The 23,141-nt window shown below is 36.3% G+C and overlaps 1 protein-coding gene across 5 annotated transcripts in view; it reads left to right on the forward strand.

The window, feature by feature from the left end:
* The window catches only part of FAM185A (family with sequence similarity 185 member A), a 103,055-nt gene that overhangs the window by 11,654 nt on the left and 68,260 nt on the right, over positions 1–23,141 (forward strand). For 3 of the 5 annotated variants that reach the window (XM_063814998.1, XM_024358016.3, XM_063814997.1), the window contains exons 4-6: positions 591–729; positions 11,733–11,774; positions 16,618–16,713. In XM_063814998.1, coding sequence (XP_063671068.1) covers positions 591–729; positions 11,733–11,774; positions 16,618–16,713 — 277 coding nt within the window. The remainder of the gene's footprint in view (positions 1–590; positions 730–11,732; positions 11,775–16,617; positions 16,714–23,141) is intronic. The other 2 variants (XM_024358015.3, XM_024358018.3) reach the window with 1 other exon arrangement.

Genomic DNA, 23,141 nt, shown 5'->3' on the forward strand with positions numbered 1-23,141 from the left:
CCATTGCTTCTGCTAGCTGCTATTCACTGTTGAATTGGGGGCCTGAGACAGATGGTTAAGGCAAGAAAAAGAAAGAAAAAGCAGGAAAAAAAATATTAATATAAGGATTGGAAGGGAGGAAATGAAGCCATCACTTGTAGACAGTATAATAACACATATATAATTTTTAAAAGTACAGATAAATTATTAGGATTAGTGAGTTTAGTGAAGTTGTTGGATTAAGATCAAATACAAAGTCAATTAGGATAAAATGAAATTTTAAAAGATACCTTGTACAATAGCACTTAAAAATATCTAAAAGGAATAAATCTAATAAAAGATTAAAAATTTTATATAGGACATATAAAACATTAAGAGAAATTAAAGGAGACCTAAGTCAATGGGGGAATGTATTGGATCTGTTCCATATTCTGCAGAGAATGCACTATTGCTCAGAATCTCGTAATTAGAGGTAGGGAATCAGAGTCAATAAAGTGATTGTGTACTAGGTAGTAACATTTTATGTAGTTATCCACTGATTCCACAGGTAGCATTTTGGCTTTTTACCAGTCTTTGTTTTATAATGAACTGATTAGTCTTTCTCTTACTAGGCTGTGACCATAGATAAACTGCAGGGAAGTTCTGTTACTGTATCTACTGAAGATGGTTTGCTGAAAGCCAAGTATCTTTATACAGAATCATCATTTCTGTCTTCTGCTGCTGGGGATATTACATTAGGAAGTGTTCATGGTAAGCTGACAAAGGCATAATACATCTGAGACTTTCCACATAGCATAAATTTTAAGAGATGACTCTGTAGTTGAAAAAAGGATCAGGAAACTGGCCTTTTAAATAATGAAATGCAGACTAACCATCTTTTTTTTAAAAAAAACATAAAAATAAAATGACTCATAAAGCTAATTTAATTTTATTTGTGCAAGAGATTAAAGATTATGCTGTTATATATGGAACTAATAGTAAGTCTAATTTTTAATGCATTTCTTTTTTCTTTTTTTTTTGAGACAGAGTCTTGCTCTGTTGCCTAGGCTGGAGTGCAGTGGCGTGATACGGGCTCACTGCACCCTCCACCTTTCACGTTCAGGTGATTCTCCCACCCCAACCTCCTGAGAAGCTGGGACTACAGGTGTGCGCTACCACGCTAGGCTAATTTTTTATTTTTAGTGGAGATGGGGTTTCGCCATGTTGCCCAGGCTGATCTCAAACTCCTGGGCCCAAGCGACCCACCCCCTTGGCCTCCCAAAGTGCTAGGATTACAGGTGTGAGCCACACTGCATCCAGCCTGTGTTTTCTTATAATAGGAAACAAATAGCAAGGAAATACATGCAGGAGATGAAGTAAAAGCAGTGTTAGGTAAAGATGGGTACTGAGTGATTGCTTTTATGTTAACATAAGAAAGCTGAGGGTTAAATTAATGAAACATTTGGTGGAAGGTAATTACAGCAACTCTGATACTAACTTTATTTTAAATGTTTTGCGTGCATTTGTACTGGCACCAGGTTTTCTCAGCACCCTGTTGTTTCCATTTTCTTTGATAAATATCCTCTTGTGGTTTCTAAATCCTGTCTCTGCAAGAAATATTACATAGTTAATGTTTGCATTATTGAAAGAAAATAAGAGTATAATGATGAGGTAATATGGCAAAGGGCACGCTGGTGTTCAGTGTCACTCAGCCTGCTTCTTGAATTTCCACAGAGCAGATGATTCAAATCCAGGTATGTTTTCTGAAATATATACAGATAGAATTAATAATCACTAATCCAGTATAAAACATCTGCTAAATGCCTTTTGAGCCATATTCCAGGAAGTACAGATTCGGACTTTTTCCATATATAGTCCACTCATTTCACCTCTATAGTAAAGCTGGATATTGGTATCTGTACACTCTGGCAAAACCATCAGATTTTAGTTGTGAGCAAGAGTTATAGAGTGGCATTAGAAAGCATGGTTAGTGCTAATCATGCTATGTAGCAATTTGGCAAGTAGTCTTCTAAAAAAAATTTTTTTTAAAGCATACTTATATGCTTGAAATAGTTCTGGAGCCTCAATTTAATGGTTAAACCTCAAGCATTCTTGCAAGGTTAAAGTATTATTTGAGCCCAAAATAGCTTAAGTACATATGGAGCTGTATCCAGATGAAGCAAATGGTTTTGTTACTTATTCATTTATTTATTTTTTATTCAGTTGTACCTTAAGTAGATCTGGTAGTTTGTAACTCTTCATAATTTAAAAGTGACTTTTATATAAGCATTGCATTTCTAACTATCTTAATCATAATGAAAAATACTGTGCTTAATGTATTTAGTAGCTTTTAGTGGAGAAACAATTCCTTATCAAGTCAGATGTGGATTAACATCCACAGGAAAAGCAGTCTGTTCTCTGCAATGCTTTATACCATGTTTACACTAAATTCATAATGTTTCTTTTTTGCATTCTTTTAAGTTAGATAAATTGAATTTGGTACAGTTTATCATTAATTGCCTAGATGGCAGTAAAACAGGTGGTCTTTTTTGAAGCAGTCCTCAAAGTACTCTACGTCTGTTGATTACTTAAAGTAGCTAAAATGGAAATACATTGCTGGAAAAGAAAGTTAATTCCTTAGCCTTAATAAAACCTTTTTATATTTACTGACCTTTAATATGAAATCAGATACCTTTCCTTAGCTGGTTTAAATCTAGGTCCTCTTTTGGACTATTGTTTCAGGTTGAATTTCTCTGAAAGCAGACACTCTGAAATGGAAATTTAAGCACAGCGAATTTACTAGGGAGGCCTCTTGGGACCAATGCCATGTAAAGGAAGAAAGCCAGATTTCCATGGGAGAAGTTGGACTGTGATACAGTTTCAGTAACCCACACGGAGAGCTCTGAAGCTGGGATGGTCCCTCAGAGTTGTCTCAAGCTGGGGTGAGAGGAGCTGGACGTTTATATCCCCAATCATTAGATGCAAGCTGCCCCAGGAAGGAGTATGATCTTGGGCCGAAGTGACTCCTTTTTGCTAGGTAATTCCCAAAGAGGGCTGACAGCTGAGGGCTGTCTGCCAGCAGTACTCCAATAGCTAGGAAAATAAGCCCTTCAGTTATGATGTGGGATCTGGATGAGGAATATAGCATCTACTACAGTTATATTTATTCATTCATTTGACACATTTATTGACCACCTACCGTGTGCCAGATTTCCAGGCACCAAGGGTGCAAAGTTGGGCAGGAGGTGAAACCTGTCGTTAAAGAACTCAGAGTAGAGTAGAAGGATTAAATATACTTTCTTATTTTCTCAGTTACTACCATCCCCTTTGGGATGTTACTTCCCACCTCATTTCCAGTGGTCCATTATCACCCTGCCTCAATGCAAAGAACTCTTTTAGATGTTTCTCACAGCTTCTTTTTGTAATACTAGTACAGCAATGAGAAGGAGAAGGGGAAGGGAAAATTTAATCCAGTTTCAAATTATAGTTACTTTCACAGAAGTAACTGTAGAAAAGCTTCCACGTTCAGCCTTGCTTTCTCCACCTAGTCCTTGTTCCTCACTCTGCTTTGGTTTTTCAGCATATACAAGAGAGAACTAAGACAGGAAACCCCTCTTAATTCCATGGACACACCCCAGTGCCTCAACTTTTAAAAAATCACCCTTCAGACTCTTCTAAGTTTCTTGCCTTCCTCTCCCCTGTCACCTCTATTTCCATCCTTGTCCTAAGGGATTGTATGAACATGCTTTTGGAGTTTGTAGTCTGGGGTTTGGGATGGGAGGGGTACAGGAGAGCGGGCAGTGTTTAGTCTCACATCCTGGTGGGTGAGAAGATTAGAGTCATGGCTGGTGAAAGTAAGTCCCAGTTTTCTAGTTCCTGGAATTTTGGTGGGAATTATTTCTCCCAAGATCTTCCCAGCCTAGAACTCTGGATATATATTTCAATGAATTCTTTGTGCTAAATGCTGATGGTTATATAACACAAATTAGGTATATATTTTGGCTATATTTAAATAAACTGGCTTGAGAATCTTAAAACTTGTTTTTATGGGAAAATACATTGCTAGTTCTAAACATTTGACTTACAGAAAACAAACTGAGAATATATGCGTTCTTGGTCAGGATTTATTTACTTTAGCTTCTTTTTTCTTAAGTAAGGCTTAAACTAATTTTTTTCCAGAGAGAGCAGAAAAAAAAAATCCAACATATAGATGTTGTAAAAACCATTTATACACAAATATAATGCAGTAACTTTCTTTTTGGTAGATTTTACAAGTAGAGTTTGGAGCCTTTGTGCCAGTAGGTGGGTGGGTGGGTGGTTGAAAGCAAACATGTATTGAGTACCTAAATTGGCCAGCCCCTTTTACGTAATGAACAATTGGCTGTTCACAGATGAGGAAAACTAGACTTAGAAATGTCTAATTGTTTACTCTCAACTCCACAAGTTAATTAGTGGAATAGCAAGGATTTGATCCTAGTTTCTTGGCTTTCTAGGAGAGGTTTTTAAACAGTGAACTTGATTGCAACCGCAAATTCCATCATCACTTTGAGGGCTTCCTGGCTCACTGTAAAGATGTTTCCTCCAAGAAGACAGTACTATAACACAGATGCACTGCTTCAGCTATGTTCTACATTATAAGTTCCTTGAGTTTCAGGACATTTATCGTGCTTTATGACTGAAAACGTAGATGTTCCATACAGTGTTTGGGCTTAGCTCCATGGTAGCATTCAGGAACTGGACTCCTTCCATAAAAGTGATGGTGCTGTCTTAAGTGTGTGGCTTCTAAGTCTTCCATGAAAGGAAACAAGAGCATGAAATTTATTTTTTGTCTGCATTTTCAGTTTTTTTATATACCCTGATGGCAAAGCAATATCTAACATACTAGTGCCGAGTACTTAGAGCATGCCCATTAATGAGGAAAAGAGTAATGAAAAGAGCAATATATCTTTCCTGGCCTTGCAAGTTGATTCCTATGTATAGAGAAGAAAATAATTTATCCTAAGTGTTTTTTCAAGTGAAATTTTTAAGTATAGCTAACTATATTTTATATGTAAGAAACTGAGTAAGCTAATTGACTAGTCATATTTCCTATTTGTATAGTTGGTTGAATCACATCTGTTAAGTGTGTATGCCTTCTACTACAAAAGAAACCAGTTTATTCATTGACTTATTAAATATTCACTTTCTGACGATGGGAATCTAGTGGGAGAATAGGTACTTGAATAGGTTGTGTTTAGATGTAAAATTTTATGAGTTTACTATCTTGATTTCCTTCTAAATAATCAAAAATTAAATTTGGTTTTATATGAATAATATTTTATTAAATTCTGATATTTGAATATTGATACTTTTTAAAGAATGCTGTGCATGTATAATACATGCATATATTTATATGTATTCTACAAAATACAGTTTTAAATATAAATATGGTTTTTCTGACTCTATTGGAGATAATGAAAAACTTCCTTGAAATGGTTTGCTAGGATTGGTTTTATTTATAACCCATGATTTAAACAAACTGATTCGATTAAGATGTAAGAGTGTTCATGTTACTTGTTTTTGTGTATTTTAAAAATTTATGTTATGATCCAGAACAGTGACTAATGAATAAAACTCTATTTTAAATATTTAGATTTCCTATGTAAATTAGGCTCTGTTTTAAGTTCTTTGGAAACATATCTTGATAGATAAATTGCTGAGTATTAGTTCTCATTTTCTCTGCACTTCAAAAGTCCTTTGTTCTTCAAATATTTGGCATACATGCATAAACTTTTCCTTTAGTAACTACTTTTTTATTTTTGAAATTTTCAAGAAGTACAATTTACATGAACTGTACAAAACACAGGTGATAACTTTGATAGCACTCAAAATTTCAGAAGAAATGTCCCAATCTGCTTTAAGAAGGACTTGTAGTCACTGATAAATTTATAAATCTGGTTTGTAAACTTAGAAAGTCAGAAATAATATACAATTTTAAAACACAGAATCTTTTATTGGATTAAATAGATCTTTTCATGACATTCATGAAAATGTTTTATTGAAATTCTAGTATTTATTCCAGCCTAGGTCATTATGAAGTTTTAATTTGATTATCATTTTGATGCTTAATTTCGAATCTGGACACATACAACTTTGTTTTTTTTGTTTTGTTTGTTTTGTTTTGTTTTGTTTTGTTTTTGAGAGAAGTCTCACTCTTGTCCCCCAGGCTTGAGTGTGATGGCTTGATCTCGGCTCACTGCAACCTCCACCACCCAGGTTCAAACAATTCTCCTGCCTCTGCCTCCCAAGTAGCTGGGATTAAGGCGCCTGCTACCACGCCCGGCTAATTTTTATATTTTTTAGTACAGACAGGGTTTCACCATGTTGGCCAGGTTGGTCTCAAACTCCTGACCTCAGGTGATCTGCACGCCTCGGCCTCCCAAAGTGCTGGAATTACAGGCATGAGCCACCGCACCCGGCCACAACTTTTTTATATGAAATACTAGAAAGGAATTACAGCTTTTTTTTTTTTTTTTGTGGTGCAAACCATGTAGGTTTTTCAGGGTTTAGACCTCTGACACAAAATACTGATATTTACTACAGTGTCTGTCCTAAGCGCAGCTCCTTAGAGACATTCAGAGACTTGGCTTCCTCAGTTTGTGGCTTCCAAGTCTTCCATGAAAAATGAGACAGCACGGAGGATCATGGAAGAAGTTTCAGAAACCAGGCCTAGAAGTGCATATATTACTTCTGCCCATAGATCTTTGGACAAAATATTTTCAAATGGCTTTACCTAACTGCAAAGGCTGAGATGTGTAGTTTAGCAGTACTCTTATGGAAGAAGAGAGGCACACAAATATTAATGGACACTGGCAGTCTCTATCATATATTTATAATTGCTCTTTCACAAATGTCTCTATATTCCTTCTCTTTCCACCTCTGTGATAATTGGTATTCTCCAGGATTTCATCCTTGTCCTATTGTTCTTTCTCTACATATTTTCCTAGGGCATCTTATGTACTTTTGAGTCTGAACTACCCTTACAAGGGTGTTTCAAATCTGATTATTCAAATCTATGTCTCTAGCCCTGACTAATTTATATATCCATCTGGCAGGTAGACATAGCCATTTGGATCTTCACAGACATCTTGAACTCAACATTTCTTGCTTTTTTCCCTTCTTCCCCAGTCCCTGAACGTCATCTGTAATGTGTCCTCTTTCCTTGTTTTTATTTGCTGTTTCTGATATTGCCATGTTCCCAATTCCCATGCTATAAACCTGGCAGTGGTCTTAACTTCCTGTTTCTCTCTCATCTCCTGCATCTAATCAACTACCAAGTTTAGGCAGGTTTTATCTCCTAAATATTTTTTCAGTCTATCTCACCTTTTTCCTGCTAATTTCTACACTTCTGTTTTAGACCCTCTTGACCTCTTGCCTTGATACTAGCAATAACTTTGCCTCCAGCCTTGCCTTCTTCAGATCCATTTCTCCTCACTGCAGCTAAAGTAGTTTATTAGTAATGCACATTGAACATGTCATTCTCTTATTCGGACCGTTTTCTACTGCCTTAGTGACGTGCCCAACTTCCCTCTTCCCTCTTCTGACTGTATGCTTTGTCTTCCAGCATTAGTCTTTTTTCCTATATACATTTTTACCTGTTTTATACCTCTGAGTTCTTGATCAGAGCCTTTGATCATACTGATCATACTGTTTATATTCTGCCTGAAATGCTTTTCCTAGCTTTTTAAAAATCTTGTTGACTTTTTTAATCTTTCAGTACTCAGCTAAAGCATCTTGCCTCATCTCTGGTTTTCTTTAAATCCTTGCCTAATTATAAACTCCTCAAGAACAAAGATTATGTTTTATTCATCTCTATATTCTTAGCATTTAGCACTGTGGCTTGCAAATACAAGTGTCTCCCTTTCCACCTCCCCACCCCTACCCACCAAAAAACACAAAATGACTTAATCTTTAAGGATACTTGATTACTCTGTTTGGATTTTAAGAGTTCTATGTGCTTGAACCATAATCACATTTCTTTTGGTGAAGAAAAATAAACCAATGTTTATCTTTAAATTGATTACATTTTTTTTCCCTCTGACCATGCTAGAATGAAAGGTTACAAGCTAAGAAAAACTATCTATTTTCTCAAATACTGGGATTTGTGGAAAACTTATATAACTTGAGAGTAGGGTAAGCACACATAGTTATTACAGACCATCTGGTGTCTGCTTTATTGGAAAGAAGCTTTTACTAAGATTTACTCCTCTCAAATAATTAATTTATTATTTTCAGTGATTGGAGATGAAGTAGGTGAAATCAAAATATAGAAAATTTTGCTAATAATGCCCATTTTGTTGCTTGGTATACTTTTAAATATACTACTTTATTCCACTATGCATTTGAGGCAAGAAATCCATTTTGTGTTTTCTAATGACTTTAGAATATTTCTGTTTAAGGTAGAGATTTTCTAAATATTTTGATATGAGTTGAAAATAAGTTTTTGTTTACTGTTTTATTTAGAGTTGACAAAAATATTTTGAAGTGTTACTTACAACTAGACAGTATTTGAAACGATTCCTTAATTCCACGGGTTTTTGTTGTTGTTGCTCCATTATGCTTTTAGTATACAGTAGAACTCAAACATTCAAGAAGAATGTTATCTGAGACTCTATAGGTCCCACTATAATTAACTAATCCTCATTTTGTATAGATCTAAAACTTCTATTTTTCTGGTTCAAAGAATCATTGTTTTCTCAAGACCTCCTCACTTTCGTGACAAGCACTAATGATTGGCTTTTTGAGAAAGACCATATTTTTATTTTAAAAAAATTGTAAATTTTTACTGCATTATTAAAGACTAGTGTAAAACAATAAAGCTCCATTGCCTTGATGAGTGGGTGACTGGATTCACTAGCTAAATGACTGTAAAACTTTATCATAGTTCTTTATTAATAAAGTTACGAATATCAGGGACCTGTCTATCTTTTATTGTTCAGGAGGTAGAGCAGTGTCTTAGTCTGTTTTCTGTTGCTATAACAGAATACCTGAGACTGAGTGATTTATAAAGCTTATATATTACAGTTCTGGAGGCTGAGAAGTCTGAGGTCTAGGAGCCGCATCTGGTGAGAGCCTTCTTGTGGATAGGGGCTCTGCAGAGTCATGAAGTGGCACAGGCCTCACATGGAGAGAGGCTGCATGAGAGACACCCACACTGGCTCTTATAACAGACTCACTCTTGTAATAGCTAACCCACTCCCTCTATGACCCATTAATCCATTGATTCACGAATGGGTTAATCCATTCATGAGGGTAGAGCCCTCATGACCCAATTACCTCCCAAAGGTCCCACCTCACAGTATTGCTGCACTGGGGACTAAGTTTCCAACACATGAGCTTTTGTGGGAACGTTCAAACCACAACAAGCAGTAAAGAGAATGCTGAGTATGGAAACACCCACTGTCTCACACTAGGTGAATCTCCTTAAAGCATGGTTTTCTTGTATTTTTATCCATCTTGAAATTCTTCACTAACTTTTTTGGTGTAGGATAGTCAGTAGACTTAGCACTCTGTGGTTCTACCACAGGTTGCTCTTTACCTACTTTTCCAAACTTTTTATTTGTTCACAAAATAATTGTGTTTACTATGTACTATGCACTGTGCAAAGTTCCCAGGTATGAAGCTAAATAAGAAAGATGTGATTCCTGTCCTCCTAGACTTGCCTCATTGGGATCTAATTAAATGAAAGAGCTTCTGCACTGCAAAAGAAATTATGAACAGAGTAAATAGACAACCTACAGAATGGGAGAAAATATTTGCAAACTCTGTATCTGACAAAGGTTTAATATCCTTTATTCCTTTGAATCTTCAAGGAAGTTAAACAAATCAATAAGCAAAAAACTAATAACCCTATTAAAAATGAGCAAAAGACAGGACATTTTGCTCATTTCTCAAGAGAAGACGTACAAGAAACCAACAAACATGAAAAACTGTTCCAAATCACTAGTCATCAGAGAAATGCAAATCAAAACCACAATGAGATATCATCTCACATCAGTCAGAATGGCTATTATTAAAAATAAGTAAAAAAACAACAGACGCTGGCGAGGCTGTGGAGAAAGGGGAACCCTCATACACTGTTGGTGGGAATGTAAATTAGTTCAGCCACTGTGGAAAGCAGTTTGAAGATTCTCAAAGAACTTAAAACAGAACCACCATTCAACCCAGCAATTCCATTACTGGATATATACACAAAAGAAAATAAATCATTCTTCCAAAAAGACACATGCACTCAACATATTCACTGCAGCTCTATTCACAATAGCAAAGACATGGAATCAACCTATGTGCCCATCAGTGGTGGACTGGATAAAGAGAATGTGGTACATATACACCATGGAATACTATGCAGCCATAAAGAAGAATGAAATTATATCCTTTGCAGCAGCATGGATGCAGTTGGAAGCCATTATCCTAAGCGAATTAACACAGGAATAGAAAATCAAATACCACATGGTCTTACCTATAAGTGGGGGGTAAACATTGGATAATTATGGACATAAAGATGGCAACAATAGAAACTGGAGTCTACTAGATGGGGGATGGAGAGACGGGGCAAGGGTTGAAAAACTATTGGGTACTATGCCTAGTACCTGGTGATGGGATCATTTGTACCCCAGACTTCAACATCACACAATATACCCAGGTAACAAACCTGCACATGTATCCCCTGAATCTAAAATATGAAAAACAAAATTAGTAATCTTATAAGCTTCAGTACAAAAACCAAGTTTTTATTCATACACAAATATACTCCTTGTTCATATACTCACAGGAAATATGATGGTATATTAGACCTTCAGATGGATTTTTGCAATTAGGCGCATCTGGCTATTGAGTAAATGAATCCAGTGCCTTTTTTTGGTTTTTCCCAGATACTGATACAAGTCAGTATTCATAAGGTATATGAAATGAGATAAAATGAGTTTACTGAAGATTAATTCTGAGGCCAAAGTTATTCCTTTACTTTTTAGTGTAGTTTTGGAATTATTTTAGAAGAGATAACATTATTGCTTATATTTTCAGTAGAATAAACATGAGTTCCTGATTCTAGGAATACTTATACATACAAACACACATATGAAGAATAATCCTACTACTTTTGGTATTAGGGGAAAGGGGCTGGGAAGAATGGTTGCAATATTCCATACTTATCATGGAAAACATATTTTCACTAAGACAGAAATCTTTGAAGCTTCTTTGTTCTGTTTTGTTAGTCATACCTCCATGTATTCATTATTCCTATCTCAAACCACTTTAATTCTTGGCCCAGAAACTACTTTTAATTTAATAGACATGGCAAGTGGCCTGAAAAATAAAAGTAATTCTTTTTTTCCATACCATATTTTAGTGTTACTTGGTTGAAAACTTCGCTTTGTGTGGTCTGATAAATACATTGATATTTAGGTTGAAAATGTACAGTGACTACATTTCTGTAATTTTTTTCACTTACAGGTTTTAGAAGTATTGTTTTTCCTCTGTGCCAGCAGTTATGGTGATTTGTAGTTATGCTATAAAAGCTTAAGGTTTGGTAGTAGAGAAAGAAGGTTTGCAGAGATACTTAAGCCAGTTATTTCAGAACTACAGCTCAATCTTTGACTGGACTTGTGATATTGGGGAAAATTGCCAACAAAAATAACATTGTAGATATTCATCCATGTTTTAGCATTGCTATGTATCACAGTTCCTTTCTAGATTGTCTCTAGTACATAAAAGTATCTTTTTCTTTTTGGCAGGTAATATAACATTACAAAGCAAGATGGGTAACATCACAGTAGGTACGTGCTAAGCTACTAGTTCGTGTATTTTGTCCACTTTTAAAAATGGGTATATTTGTGATGACTTTATTAGAATAAATGAATTCTACAGTTTAACTGATGAACTTGACAGGATCACAAGTCAAATATAGGCAGAACCAATGTACTAATTATGTCCACTCAAAGAAAATTGCCTGAGCTGGTATTAAGAAATGTCTTATATTTCTTGCTAAACTTCTCTGAAGAAAAAAAAAAGAAAAGAAAGAAAGAAAGATCTTACAAATTTCTTGAATTCTTCAAATATCTAAATTAAGTCCTTGAAAGAAAGATATAAATAATGTCACTGTTTATTGGGCTCCAAATGTGTTAACATTTGAAGACAACCTTGTGAATACCAATAACTAGTTAGTCAACATGTATTTATTGAGTACCTGCCATGTATTAAGAGTTCTTTTAGGTACTAGGGAACATATTGGTCAACAGGACATAGTTTCTGTGCTCAGAGACCTCACCTTCTCTGAGCCCTGGGAAGAAAGACAACAAGCATATAAATAACAAAAGGTAATTTTAGTTTGTGGCAAGTCCAATGAAGAAATAAGAAAGGGTAACTGAATAGAGATTGGGGAAAAAGAAAGCTACTTCAGTTAGGCAATTGGGGGTGGTCTGGAGAGGGTACATTTAAACCAAAGCCAGAAAAATGAGAAAGAGTTATATAAAATTCTGGATACAGGCTCCCTAGATAGAGGAACAGCAAGTGCAGGCCTTGAAAATGGAAGTTTACTATTTTCAAGGGAAAGAAGGCTGGCTTATGAGGAAAGTGGTAGGATATGAGGTAAGTAAGGCTAGATCTTAGGACCTTGTAGACAGGGTAAGAGTTCAGACTTTATTCCAACTACAACAGGATGTTAGGGAAGTGATATATAATTTATATTTTAAAAGAACAACCTAGCTGTTATTTCATAATGTACCAGAAGGGTTCAGAAGTGAAAGCAAGCTATTAGAAGGCTTAATTTGTTCATTCTACTGTTGATGGACACCTGGGCTATTTCTAATTTTTTGGCAACTGTAAATAAAGCTGCTATGAATATATTAATGTAAGTCATTTTATGGATGTATATATATTTTTCCTCTTGGGTAAATACGTAGGTATGGCATTGCTGAGTTGACTAGGTAGGTTCTATGTTTAACTTTATGATAAACTACCAGACCTTTTCCCAAAGTTCCACTTTATACTCTCATCAACAATGTATGAGAATTTGAGTTGCTCCACATCCTCATCAACATTTATTATTGTCAGTTTTAAAATTTTTTTATATCATCATTTGTTGAAAAAACTTCCTTTCTCTGATGGATTACTTTAGCATCCTTGTCTAAAATCAAATTACTATATAAGTGTGGCTCAATGTCTGATCTCTTGTTCCTAATTCATTGATTTATTTGGTGAGCCTTATGCCAGTGCCACAATACCATGATTACTGTAACTTTGGTAAGTCTGTAAATCAGGTAGTTGAAGTCTTCCAAATTTGTTCCTTTTAAGGATTACTTTGGATATAATAGGTCCTTTGATTTTCCAGTCAGTTTCTACCAAAAAATACAGTTTTGATTATGTTTGGGATTGCACTGAATCACATTGTATCTTCCAATTAATGAACATGGTAGGTAGCTCTCTCCATTTATTTAGGTCTTCTTTAATTTTTCTCAGCATTGCTTTGTAAGTTTCAATGTAGAGGTCTGGCACATTTTTTTGTTAAATTCATTTGTGTTTTTAACACTGTTATAAATGAGACAGTTTTTAAGACTTTGCTTCTAATTGTCTACTGCTGATATATGTAAATACAAATGATTTTTATAAATGGACCTTGTATCTTGTGACCTTGCTAAATTTATTCTAATAGTGGTTTTCTCAAATCCAGAATCCTTTTCTAGCTGAGCAGACATTTTCAACTGCAAATAGAGTTTTACCTCTTTCCCTCCTATCTTTATTACTTTTCTTTTTCTTGCCTTATCAGACTAGCTATGAACTTCAGTATAATGTTGAATGTAGTGATGAGAGTGTGATTCCTTGCACTTGATCCCTATCCTTGTCCCCAATATTAGGGGGAATGCATTAAGTGTGATGTTAGCTATAGATTTTTAACAGATGCCTTTTATCAGATTGGGAGAGTAATCTTTTATTCCTTGTTTGCTTAAAAGTTTCTCTTTTTACTTTCTTTGATCGTGAATGAGTGTTGAATTTTGTCAAACACATTTCCTGAATTTATTGAAATGATCATTTTTCTTTTATTAATATGACCAACTATACTGACTGATTTTTCTTTTAACATTATTTACTTGTTTATTATTTTAAAAAATAGAGACAAGGTCTCACTTTCTTACCCATACTGGTATCAAATGCCTGGCTTCAAGCAGTTCTCCTGCCTCAGCCTCCTAAAGTGCTGGAATTACAGGCATAAGCAACCACACCTGGCCCTTTCTTTAAAATATCTATCATTTACTCAGTGCCCATGTGCCAAGCACTGAGCTAATCACGTTACAATGTAGATTTATTTTGGTTTCTTTTGTGGTGTGTTTTGTTTTTTTTCTTTTTTTTTGCTTTTGCTGACTTTATTGAGACATAATTGACAAAACCGTATATATTTAAGGTATACATGCAATATAATGATTTGATATACATATATACTGTGAAATAATTTCCACAGTCTGTTTAGTTAACATATCTGTCACTTCACCTCATTACCATTTTATGTGTATGATGAAAATGTTTAAGATTTACTCTCTTAGCAAATATCAAGTTTACAGAACAGTATTGTTAATTACAGTCACTGTGCTATACATTAGATCTACAGGACTTTCTCCCAGATCCATAGAATTTCTCCATTATGTAAACTCCAAAAGAATGAAATTCTGTGGATGAAGCCTTAATTTTACTCTTGATAATTAATTTTAGTTCTGATAATTTGTGTTAAACAAAAAAAATAGGAGGGCTTGTTTTGCTGCATGGTTTTAAAATATCACCTTTGCCTTCTTTCTTGAAAACATCTTGCGTTTTCATTTTTTTATTTTTTAACAGCCTCCAAGGGATGAGCCATCATTAGAGATCAATACAGATAACACGAGGATATAATTACTTTGTGGCCTAGGATATAATTATTTAGCTGTCATTTATTTCTCATTTGGAAGGAAAAATAAATGAAAGTATTATTTATGAGCCACATAAAAATTCTGTGTGTTTTTTTTCCCTCCTTGAGAAAGCGAGAAATCACACTAATGTTTCAGCTATTTTACTTTGTTCAAACTGGAATAATACACACCTTGTGTATTACACTTTTCTTTTTTTTTAGCATAATGTAATTTTTACTTGGCTTCTTTTAGGATGCGGTAAGAGGTTTAAAAAGGAGTTTCTGTTGGTACGTAAGTGTGAAATGTTCATTTTGTCCAGCTATTCTGTGTCATTTATCTCTAGTGGTTTCATTTCCCAACGTCAGTGTTAACTTTTGACACTTGAAAACTAAATAAATTGAGTCTGATAAAGGGCATTTTCCAGTATAGATTGGAAATAAATTATTATAAATGATCTTGGAGCCAGATTTTAAACAGTTTATTCCAAATTTACTGTCTTTGTTTGAAGTCAGTTAACATTTTTTTAAAAGAAAAATGTTGGCTCCTATATCTATATCTATCTATCTATATATATATATACACACACACACACACACACACACACACACACAAATGTTTTCTCTCTCTGTTTTGTGAACAGTATAATTTTTGGCATAGTTTTCACCACACTCCCTACTTTGTTTCCACTTTGAAGTAATAAAACCTCCTGATAAAATATGCTTTTTAAGAGGCCTCTCTAAAAAGAATATGCTTTGGCTTTCTCCAGGCAGTCAGATAGAATATTAAATTAAAGATTCAATTGCCATGGGAGAAAGAGAAGGAAAAACCACTTAGCACTAACTCTTCAAGTTCATTTCCTTACTTCCTTATTTTGACTGTTTTCCCTTGAACTTGAGATACTGGCTGATTCAAAAGTGGGGTCATCGACGACACAGGGAAATTTGAATGACAAATCAGGGTTACCTTAATTATTATTTTCTTATCCTCACTTAAAGATACCTGTTCAATTCCAGAAACTTGAAAAGAAGTATTAGATATAAACAAGCTATTCTTCAAATTATTCTACCCTGCCCTTCTGCCCCTTAAAGAAATGCAGCAAGCCAGGAACAGTGGTTTGTGCCTGTAATCCCAGGAGTATCGCTTGATCCCAGGAGTCAGAGACCAGCCTGGACAACATAGCAAGACCCTGTCTCTAAAAAAAAAAAAGAAAAGAAAAAAAGAAATGCGACAACTTTATGTAGAGTAATCTTTTACTATTAGGAGCACTTCTTAGTATCAGCAAATTTGCTACAAGGAGAAATTATGAGAGGTTTTGATTTTTGTCAGCCTTGCTACTGCTTGTATGTGACTATACATGAGGTAGAATTCTTTGGTAATTATTGAAAGTTTACTAAATGTATCAACATGATAAAAAACTAAATATATCAATGATGCTTAGTGGTCAAAGGAACCATTACTTGCAGACTCTCCTTCCGACTCATTAAGTTTTAGAGTAAATGTTTAGAGATAAGTTATTCAGGTTAATATAGATAAAGATTTTTAAATTAGTTGTTTAATAGATTTCTAGGTTTCTGATACTGTTTACGTTTAAGTGCAAACAATGGCATTGTTATGAGGAAAATACTAAACCTTGCAAGATTCTTAGCCCCTTATCCTAATGCTAAAGCAGAGCCTTTTATTTCAAGTTTGTAATTCCATTTATCAAGTAAGAATTATTTTACTTATGGTTTTTTCTTCTTCCTAGATTCGTCTTCTGGATGTCTAAAAGCCTCAACTAATCAGGGTGCCATAGATGTTTATGTCAGCCAACTGGGGAAAGTGAAATTGAAATCCCATAAAGGTTAGTGAACTGGAATGTTTTATTTTGACATATGATGTAAGGAAGGTTTATGTAACACTCAGGAAACAGATGGTCAAATTATCTGTACTGACATAGTGATTTCAAGAAAATATCTTCTGATAGAACCTAATTTAAAGGCACTGGTCTGCTGGCTTTCTAGACCAGTGATCTTTACAACTTTTGGGATAGATGGCCATGCAGACTATCTTTCCCTTTGTAGTACAAACAAAAATGTAATATTTTGACTGTTATTATGGAATTTTTAAATGTTACTCTGTGGATTTTTCAGTTTATTCTATTCTGAAATAGAATAATCTTTGAAGGAAAAACGCTGCCATACACTCTTTTGGAAGCTTCTCTGCCAGCCTGTAAAAGGCACTTCCTCAGGCAATCAGTGTAGAGTAACAGTTTTCAAAGTGTGATCCTTAAATAAAGGTATCACACAGAAAGGTCCTCTAAAGTGATTACTTAGTCTCTTGAAGTATCAAGACTTATGATATGTCTCTATCATTTAACTTCTGACACAACTTATTCTGAGTCCAACTCTTTCATTTAAAATGGTATACTTTTCATCTGAAAGCTAAATATGAATTTGTCTGTTCTTCTGCACACATGGATGTACACATATGTGTTGACAAGTGGCTTGGGTGAAGTAGGTTGGCCATAGGGGCTGAAGTGGCTTGGCTGCAGAAAGTTAAGAACTGTAGCTCTGTATAAAAAAAATTTTTAAATAGTCTAGCAGCTCTTGCATGTTGGCCAGATGTTTAACAAGGAAAATATTTCCTCACAGAGACTGATTGTTCCTGCTATTAGTAGTTGCTTTACCATATTGATGTAATAGTTTTTTTTAATCCATCTCTAGAATTTGTCAGTGTCAAAACTGCAAAACACAGAGGTCTGAAACCTCAGTTATTGCTGATACACCGGTGTGACTTCTCAATATCATATTTTCTCCCTTTAAAATAGGATAAACTTATGTCCTCACTAAATCTAAGAGCTTCAGGTAATACTCTTCAGGGAAAATTATAAATGGCATGTAAGTCATATAACTGTACTCCATTATTACAAAGATCCAAAGAGAAGAGGGATATATTGTTAATATAACTAGTAACAGAGTAAGAACAAAGTTTTGAATAAGCAGCTGTTACATACAAATAATTTAATGTTTTGCACAGTAGGCAAAATAAAACAAACAGAAAACTATAAAACTTTTGAAGATTGTTAGACTTTATTCATTTAAAATATTTCTTAGTATTATTTGGAATATTGCTGGAACAATACTGGAATAGTATTTGAAACTATTGAAATAGTATTTGATGTTGCAAAATTTGATTAGGATTACAGTTTTATGTTTTCTTCTACTGGGACCATGTTACTGGCAAAAGCTTAAAGACAACTAAAAACAAAGATTTCTGTCTTACTTCAGATCTCTGAATTCTCAATACACTTGGGAAGAGTAACTTTTTAAGAGTAATGGAAAGTTATTCAGTAACTCTTTCTTAATCATTAGCAAAGACATCTGGAATCCATTCCAACTCTGCCACTGTCTTGCTGTAGGGTTCAGAGCCAGCCACTGGAGTCTCTTAGGTCTTCAACATTTTCTGATGTGGAAAAATATATAATGCTTGTTTTCTTTCACCTTATGAAAATTAATATGGTGACCTTCTTAATTCATTCCAGGCTATGCTTGGGCCTGGGAGTCACACCTGAATCTGAGTACTGACTTTTCCACTTAACATTTTGTCCTTGAGAAAATCACTAATTTTAACATAATATGCCTTCAATAAATGATGCTGTTAGTTCACATTTGAATTTTTAAGAGGATAGTACTGATGTCAACCATGAAGAAGTTTATGATGTGAAAAGAGGTTAAAGAACACAACAAGAGCCCTCCTTTCTAAAAAAGTTAGTGTTAAAGATGGGACATTAGGAAGGTTTTCAAGTCATGAAAATTCTTCATTCACAAACAGTAATGGAGTTTTGGTAGGTGGTTTTTGGCTTTTAAAGATGTGGAGGGAGATAGGGTAGAAATCTTTGCATTGCTTAACATTTCCAAAGATCTGAAAAATTTAAGATCGTGTTATGCATTTAAGAACAGAGACAAGTGTTCATAAACTTAGCACACTTGAAACTTGATACATTTAGACATATCAAGCCCTACAAAAAAGTTTTTTAAATCCATGATTTTCTACTTTTGAAAGTATGTTTGGTAGAAAAACGTGTCTTCTATTTATCCTGAAATCTTCCAGGGTTGTTTTTGTTTTGTTTTTTCCTAAAGCCCTCATATGTTGTTATGGGAATCTCCTGTCTGTAGTTTACATTTGAACCCTGGAAAGCAATTTGGTTTTTTATTTTTGTTTTTGAGACAGGGTATCACTCTGTCACCCAGGCTGGAGTGCAGCAGCAAGATCATGGCTCAGTGCAGCCTCATCAGGATCGCCTAAGCTTGGGAGGTCAGCCTTCCAGGTAGATGAGACTACAGTTGTGCACCACCACACCCAGCTTTTTTTTTTTTCTTTTTTTTTTTTTTGCGCTGGGGGAGGTAGAAACAGGGTTTCACCATGTTGTCCAGGCTGGTCTCGAACTCTTGAGCTCAAGCAATCCACCTACCTTGGCCTCCCAAAGTACTGGGATTATAGCCACAAGCCACTGTGCCTGGCTGCAATTTATTTCTTAATAAAATAAACTAGTTGTAGTAATATGCATTGTTCCCTAATTTTTTTTTAGAATAGAACAGTTTGTCATGCTTATCTCAAACTTCTAGCTCCAGTTAGGAAGACCACGAAATTACTTAAGGAAGCTTAAGCTGATGTTAGCCAGATTGCAAGGAAAACCACGACCCATAAGTAAATGCATTCTAAACCCCATCCTGACCATCTTTGTCCACAGAGGTGGGGTTAATGCTTTATGGCAGGGGCCTTTTACCTACTTTATTTAATGAAAAACAGGAAGAAAAACTTCTGAAATAGGAGTGTGTTGGTGAATTTACACTGCAACCCACATAATTCGAAAAATGATTCCATACCTAACAGAGTACTTTTCCTGATTTACTCCTTTAGAAGGTTGAATTACAGCCAGGTTGTATGGAAATACAAGTTGAGTGTCTTACCTTAGGTATCCAAAAGCCTGTAATCTACTCAAAAGAAACATTAGTGAGTTGGAATTCAAATAATTCTTTTCTATTGTTATTTTTTGTTACACACAAGGCACATCTGAAAGCACAAGAGCTCAGTGTTCTAGTTGTGTTATAATAATGAGGTCACAAGTCCTGTACTACGATGAGGTAGGAGTGTGTGAAATACCATGGTGGTTAAAAGCATGGGCTTTGGGGTGGAGCCAAGATGCCAAATACGAACAGCTCCAGTCTACAGCTGCCAGCGTGAGCGACGCAGAAGACAGGTGATTTTTCCATTTCCCACTGAGGTACCGGGTTCATCTCACTGGGGAGTGTCAGAAAGTGGGTGCAGGACAGTGGGCGCAGTGCACCGAGCGTGAGCCGAAGCAGGGCGAGGCATCGCCTCACCCGGGAAGCGCAAGGGGTCAGGGAATACCCTTTCCTAGTCAAAGAAAGGGGGTGACAGACGGCACCTGGAAAATCGGGTCACTCCCACCCTAATACTGCTTATTTCCAATGGTCTTAGCAAACGGCACACCAGGAGATTATATGCCACGCCTGGCTCTGAGGGTCCTATGCCCATGGAGCCTCGCTCATTGCTAGCACAGCAGTCTGAGATCAAACTGCAAGGCAACAGCGAGGCTAGGGGAGGGGCGTACACCATTGCCGAGACTTGAGTAGGTAAACAAAGTGGCCATGAAGCTCGAACTGGGTGGAGCCCACCGCAGCTCAAGGAGGCCTGCCTGCCTCTGTAGACTCCACATCTGGGGGCAGGGCACAGCCAAACAAAAGGCAGCAGAAAGCTCTGCAAACTTAAATGTGCCTGTCTGACAGGCTTGAAGAGAGTAAAGGTTCTCCCAGCATGCAGCTGGACATCTGAGAATGGACAGACTGCCTCAAGTGGGTCCCTGACCCCTGAGTAGCCTAACTGGGAGGTATCCCCCAGTACGGGCAGACTGACACCTCACACGGCCAGGTACTCCTCTGAGACAAAACTTCCAGAGTAATGATCAGGCAGCAACATCTGCTGTTCACCAATATCCGCTGTTCTGCAGCCTCTGCTGCTGACACCCAGGCAAACGGTCTGGAGTAGACCTCCAGCAAACTCCAACAGACCTGCAGCTGAGGGTCCTGACTGTTAGAAGGAAAACTAACAAACAGAAAGGACATCCACACAAAAACCCCATCTGTACGTCACCATCATCAAAGACCAAAGGTAGATAAAACCACAAAGATGGGGAAAAAAACAGAGCAGAAAAACTGGAAACTCTCAAAATCAGAGCGTCTCTCCTCCTCTAGAGGAACGCGGCTCCTCACCAGTAACGGAACAAAGCTGGATGGAGAATGACTTTGATGAGTTGAGAGAAGGCTTCAGACAATCAAACTACTCTGAGCTAAAGGAGGAAGTTTGAACCCATGGCAAAGAAGTTAAAAACCTTGAAAAAAAATTAGATGAATGGCTAACTAGAATAATCAATGCAGAGAAGTCCCTAAAGGACCTGATGGAGCTGAAAACCAAGGCATGAGAACTATGTGACGAATGCACAAGCCTGAGTAGCTGATTCGATCAACTGGAAGAAAGGGTATCAGTGATGGAAGACGAAATGAATGAAATGAAGCGAGAAGTTTAGAGAAAAAAGAATAAAAAGAAATGAACAAAACCTCCAAGAAATATGGGACTATGTGAAAAGACCAAATCTACATCTGATTGGTGTACCTGAAAGTGATGGGGAGAATGGAACCAAGTTGGAAAACACTCTGCAGGATATTATCCAGGAGAACTTCCCCAGTCTAGCAAGGCAGGCCAACATTCAGATTCAGGAAATACAGAGAATGCCACAAAGATACTCCTCGAGAAGAGCAACTCCAAGACACATAATTGTCAGATTCACCAAAGTTGAAATGAAGGAAAAAATGTTAAGGGCAGCCAGAGAGAAAGGTCGGGTTACCCACAAAGGGAAGCCCATCAGACTAACAGCAGATCTCTCAGCAGAAACTCTACAAGCCAGAAGTGAGTGGGGGCCAATATTCAACGTTCTTAAAGAAAAGAATTTTCAACTCAGAATTTCATATCCAGCCAAACTAAGCTTCATAAGTGAAGGAGAAATAAAATCATTTACAGACAAGCAACTGCTGAGAGATTTTGTCACCAACAGGCTGCCCCTAAAACAGCTCCTGAAGGAAGCACTAAACATGGAAAGGAACAACTGGTACCAGCCACTGCAAAAACATGCCAAATTCTGAAGACCATCGAGGCTAGGAAGAAACTGCATCAACTAATGAGCAAAATAACCAGCTAACATCATAATGACAGGATCAAATTCACACATAACAATATTAACCTTAAATGTAAATGGGCTAAATGCTCCAATTAAAAGACACAGACTGGCAAATTGGATAAAGACTCAAGACCCATCAGTGTGCTGCATTCAGGAAACCCATCTCACGTGCAGAGACACACATAGGCTCAAAATAAAGGATGGAGGAAGATCTACCAAGCAAATAGAAAACAAAAAAAGGCAGGGGTTGCGATCCTAGTCTCTGATAAAACAGACTTTAAACCAACAGAGATCAAAAAGAGACAGGGCCACTATATATTGGTAAAGGGATCAATTCACCAAGAAGAGCTAACTATCCTAAATATATATGCACCCAATACAGGAGCACCCAGATTCATAAAGCAAGTCCTTAGAGACCTACAAAGAGACTTAAACTCCCACACAATAATAACGGGAGACTTTAACACCCTACTGTCAGCATTAGACAGATCAACGAGACAGAAAGTTAACAAGGATATCCAGGAATTGAACTCAGCTCTGCACCAAGCAGACCTAACAGACATCTACAGAACTCTCCACCCCAAATCAACAGAATATACATTCTTCTCAGCACCACACTGCACTTATTCCAAAATTGACCACTTAGTTGGAAGTAAAGCACTCCTCAGGAAATGTAAAAGAACAGAAATTATAACAAACTGTCTCTCAGACCACAGTGCAATGAAACTAGAACTCAGGATTAAGAAACTCACTCAAAACCACTCAACTACATGGCAACTGAACAACCTGCTCCTGAATGACTACTGGGTACATAACGAAATGAAGGCAGAAATAAAGATGTTCTTTGAAACCAATGAAAACAAAGACACAACATACCAGAATCTCTGGTATGTCAAAGATACCAGAATCTCTGGTATGCTCTGGTATGTCAAAGCAGTGTGTAGAGGGAAATTTATAGCACTAAATGCCCACAAGAGAAAGCAGGAAAGATCTAAAATTGACACCCTAACATCACAATTAAAAGAACTAGGGAA

Source organism: Pan troglodytes, chromosome 6, assembly GCF_028858775.2.
Source record: "Pan troglodytes isolate AG18354 chromosome 6, NHGRI_mPanTro3-v2.0_pri, whole genome shotgun sequence".
NCBI lineage: Eukaryota > Metazoa > Chordata > Mammalia > Primates > Hominidae > Pan > Pan troglodytes.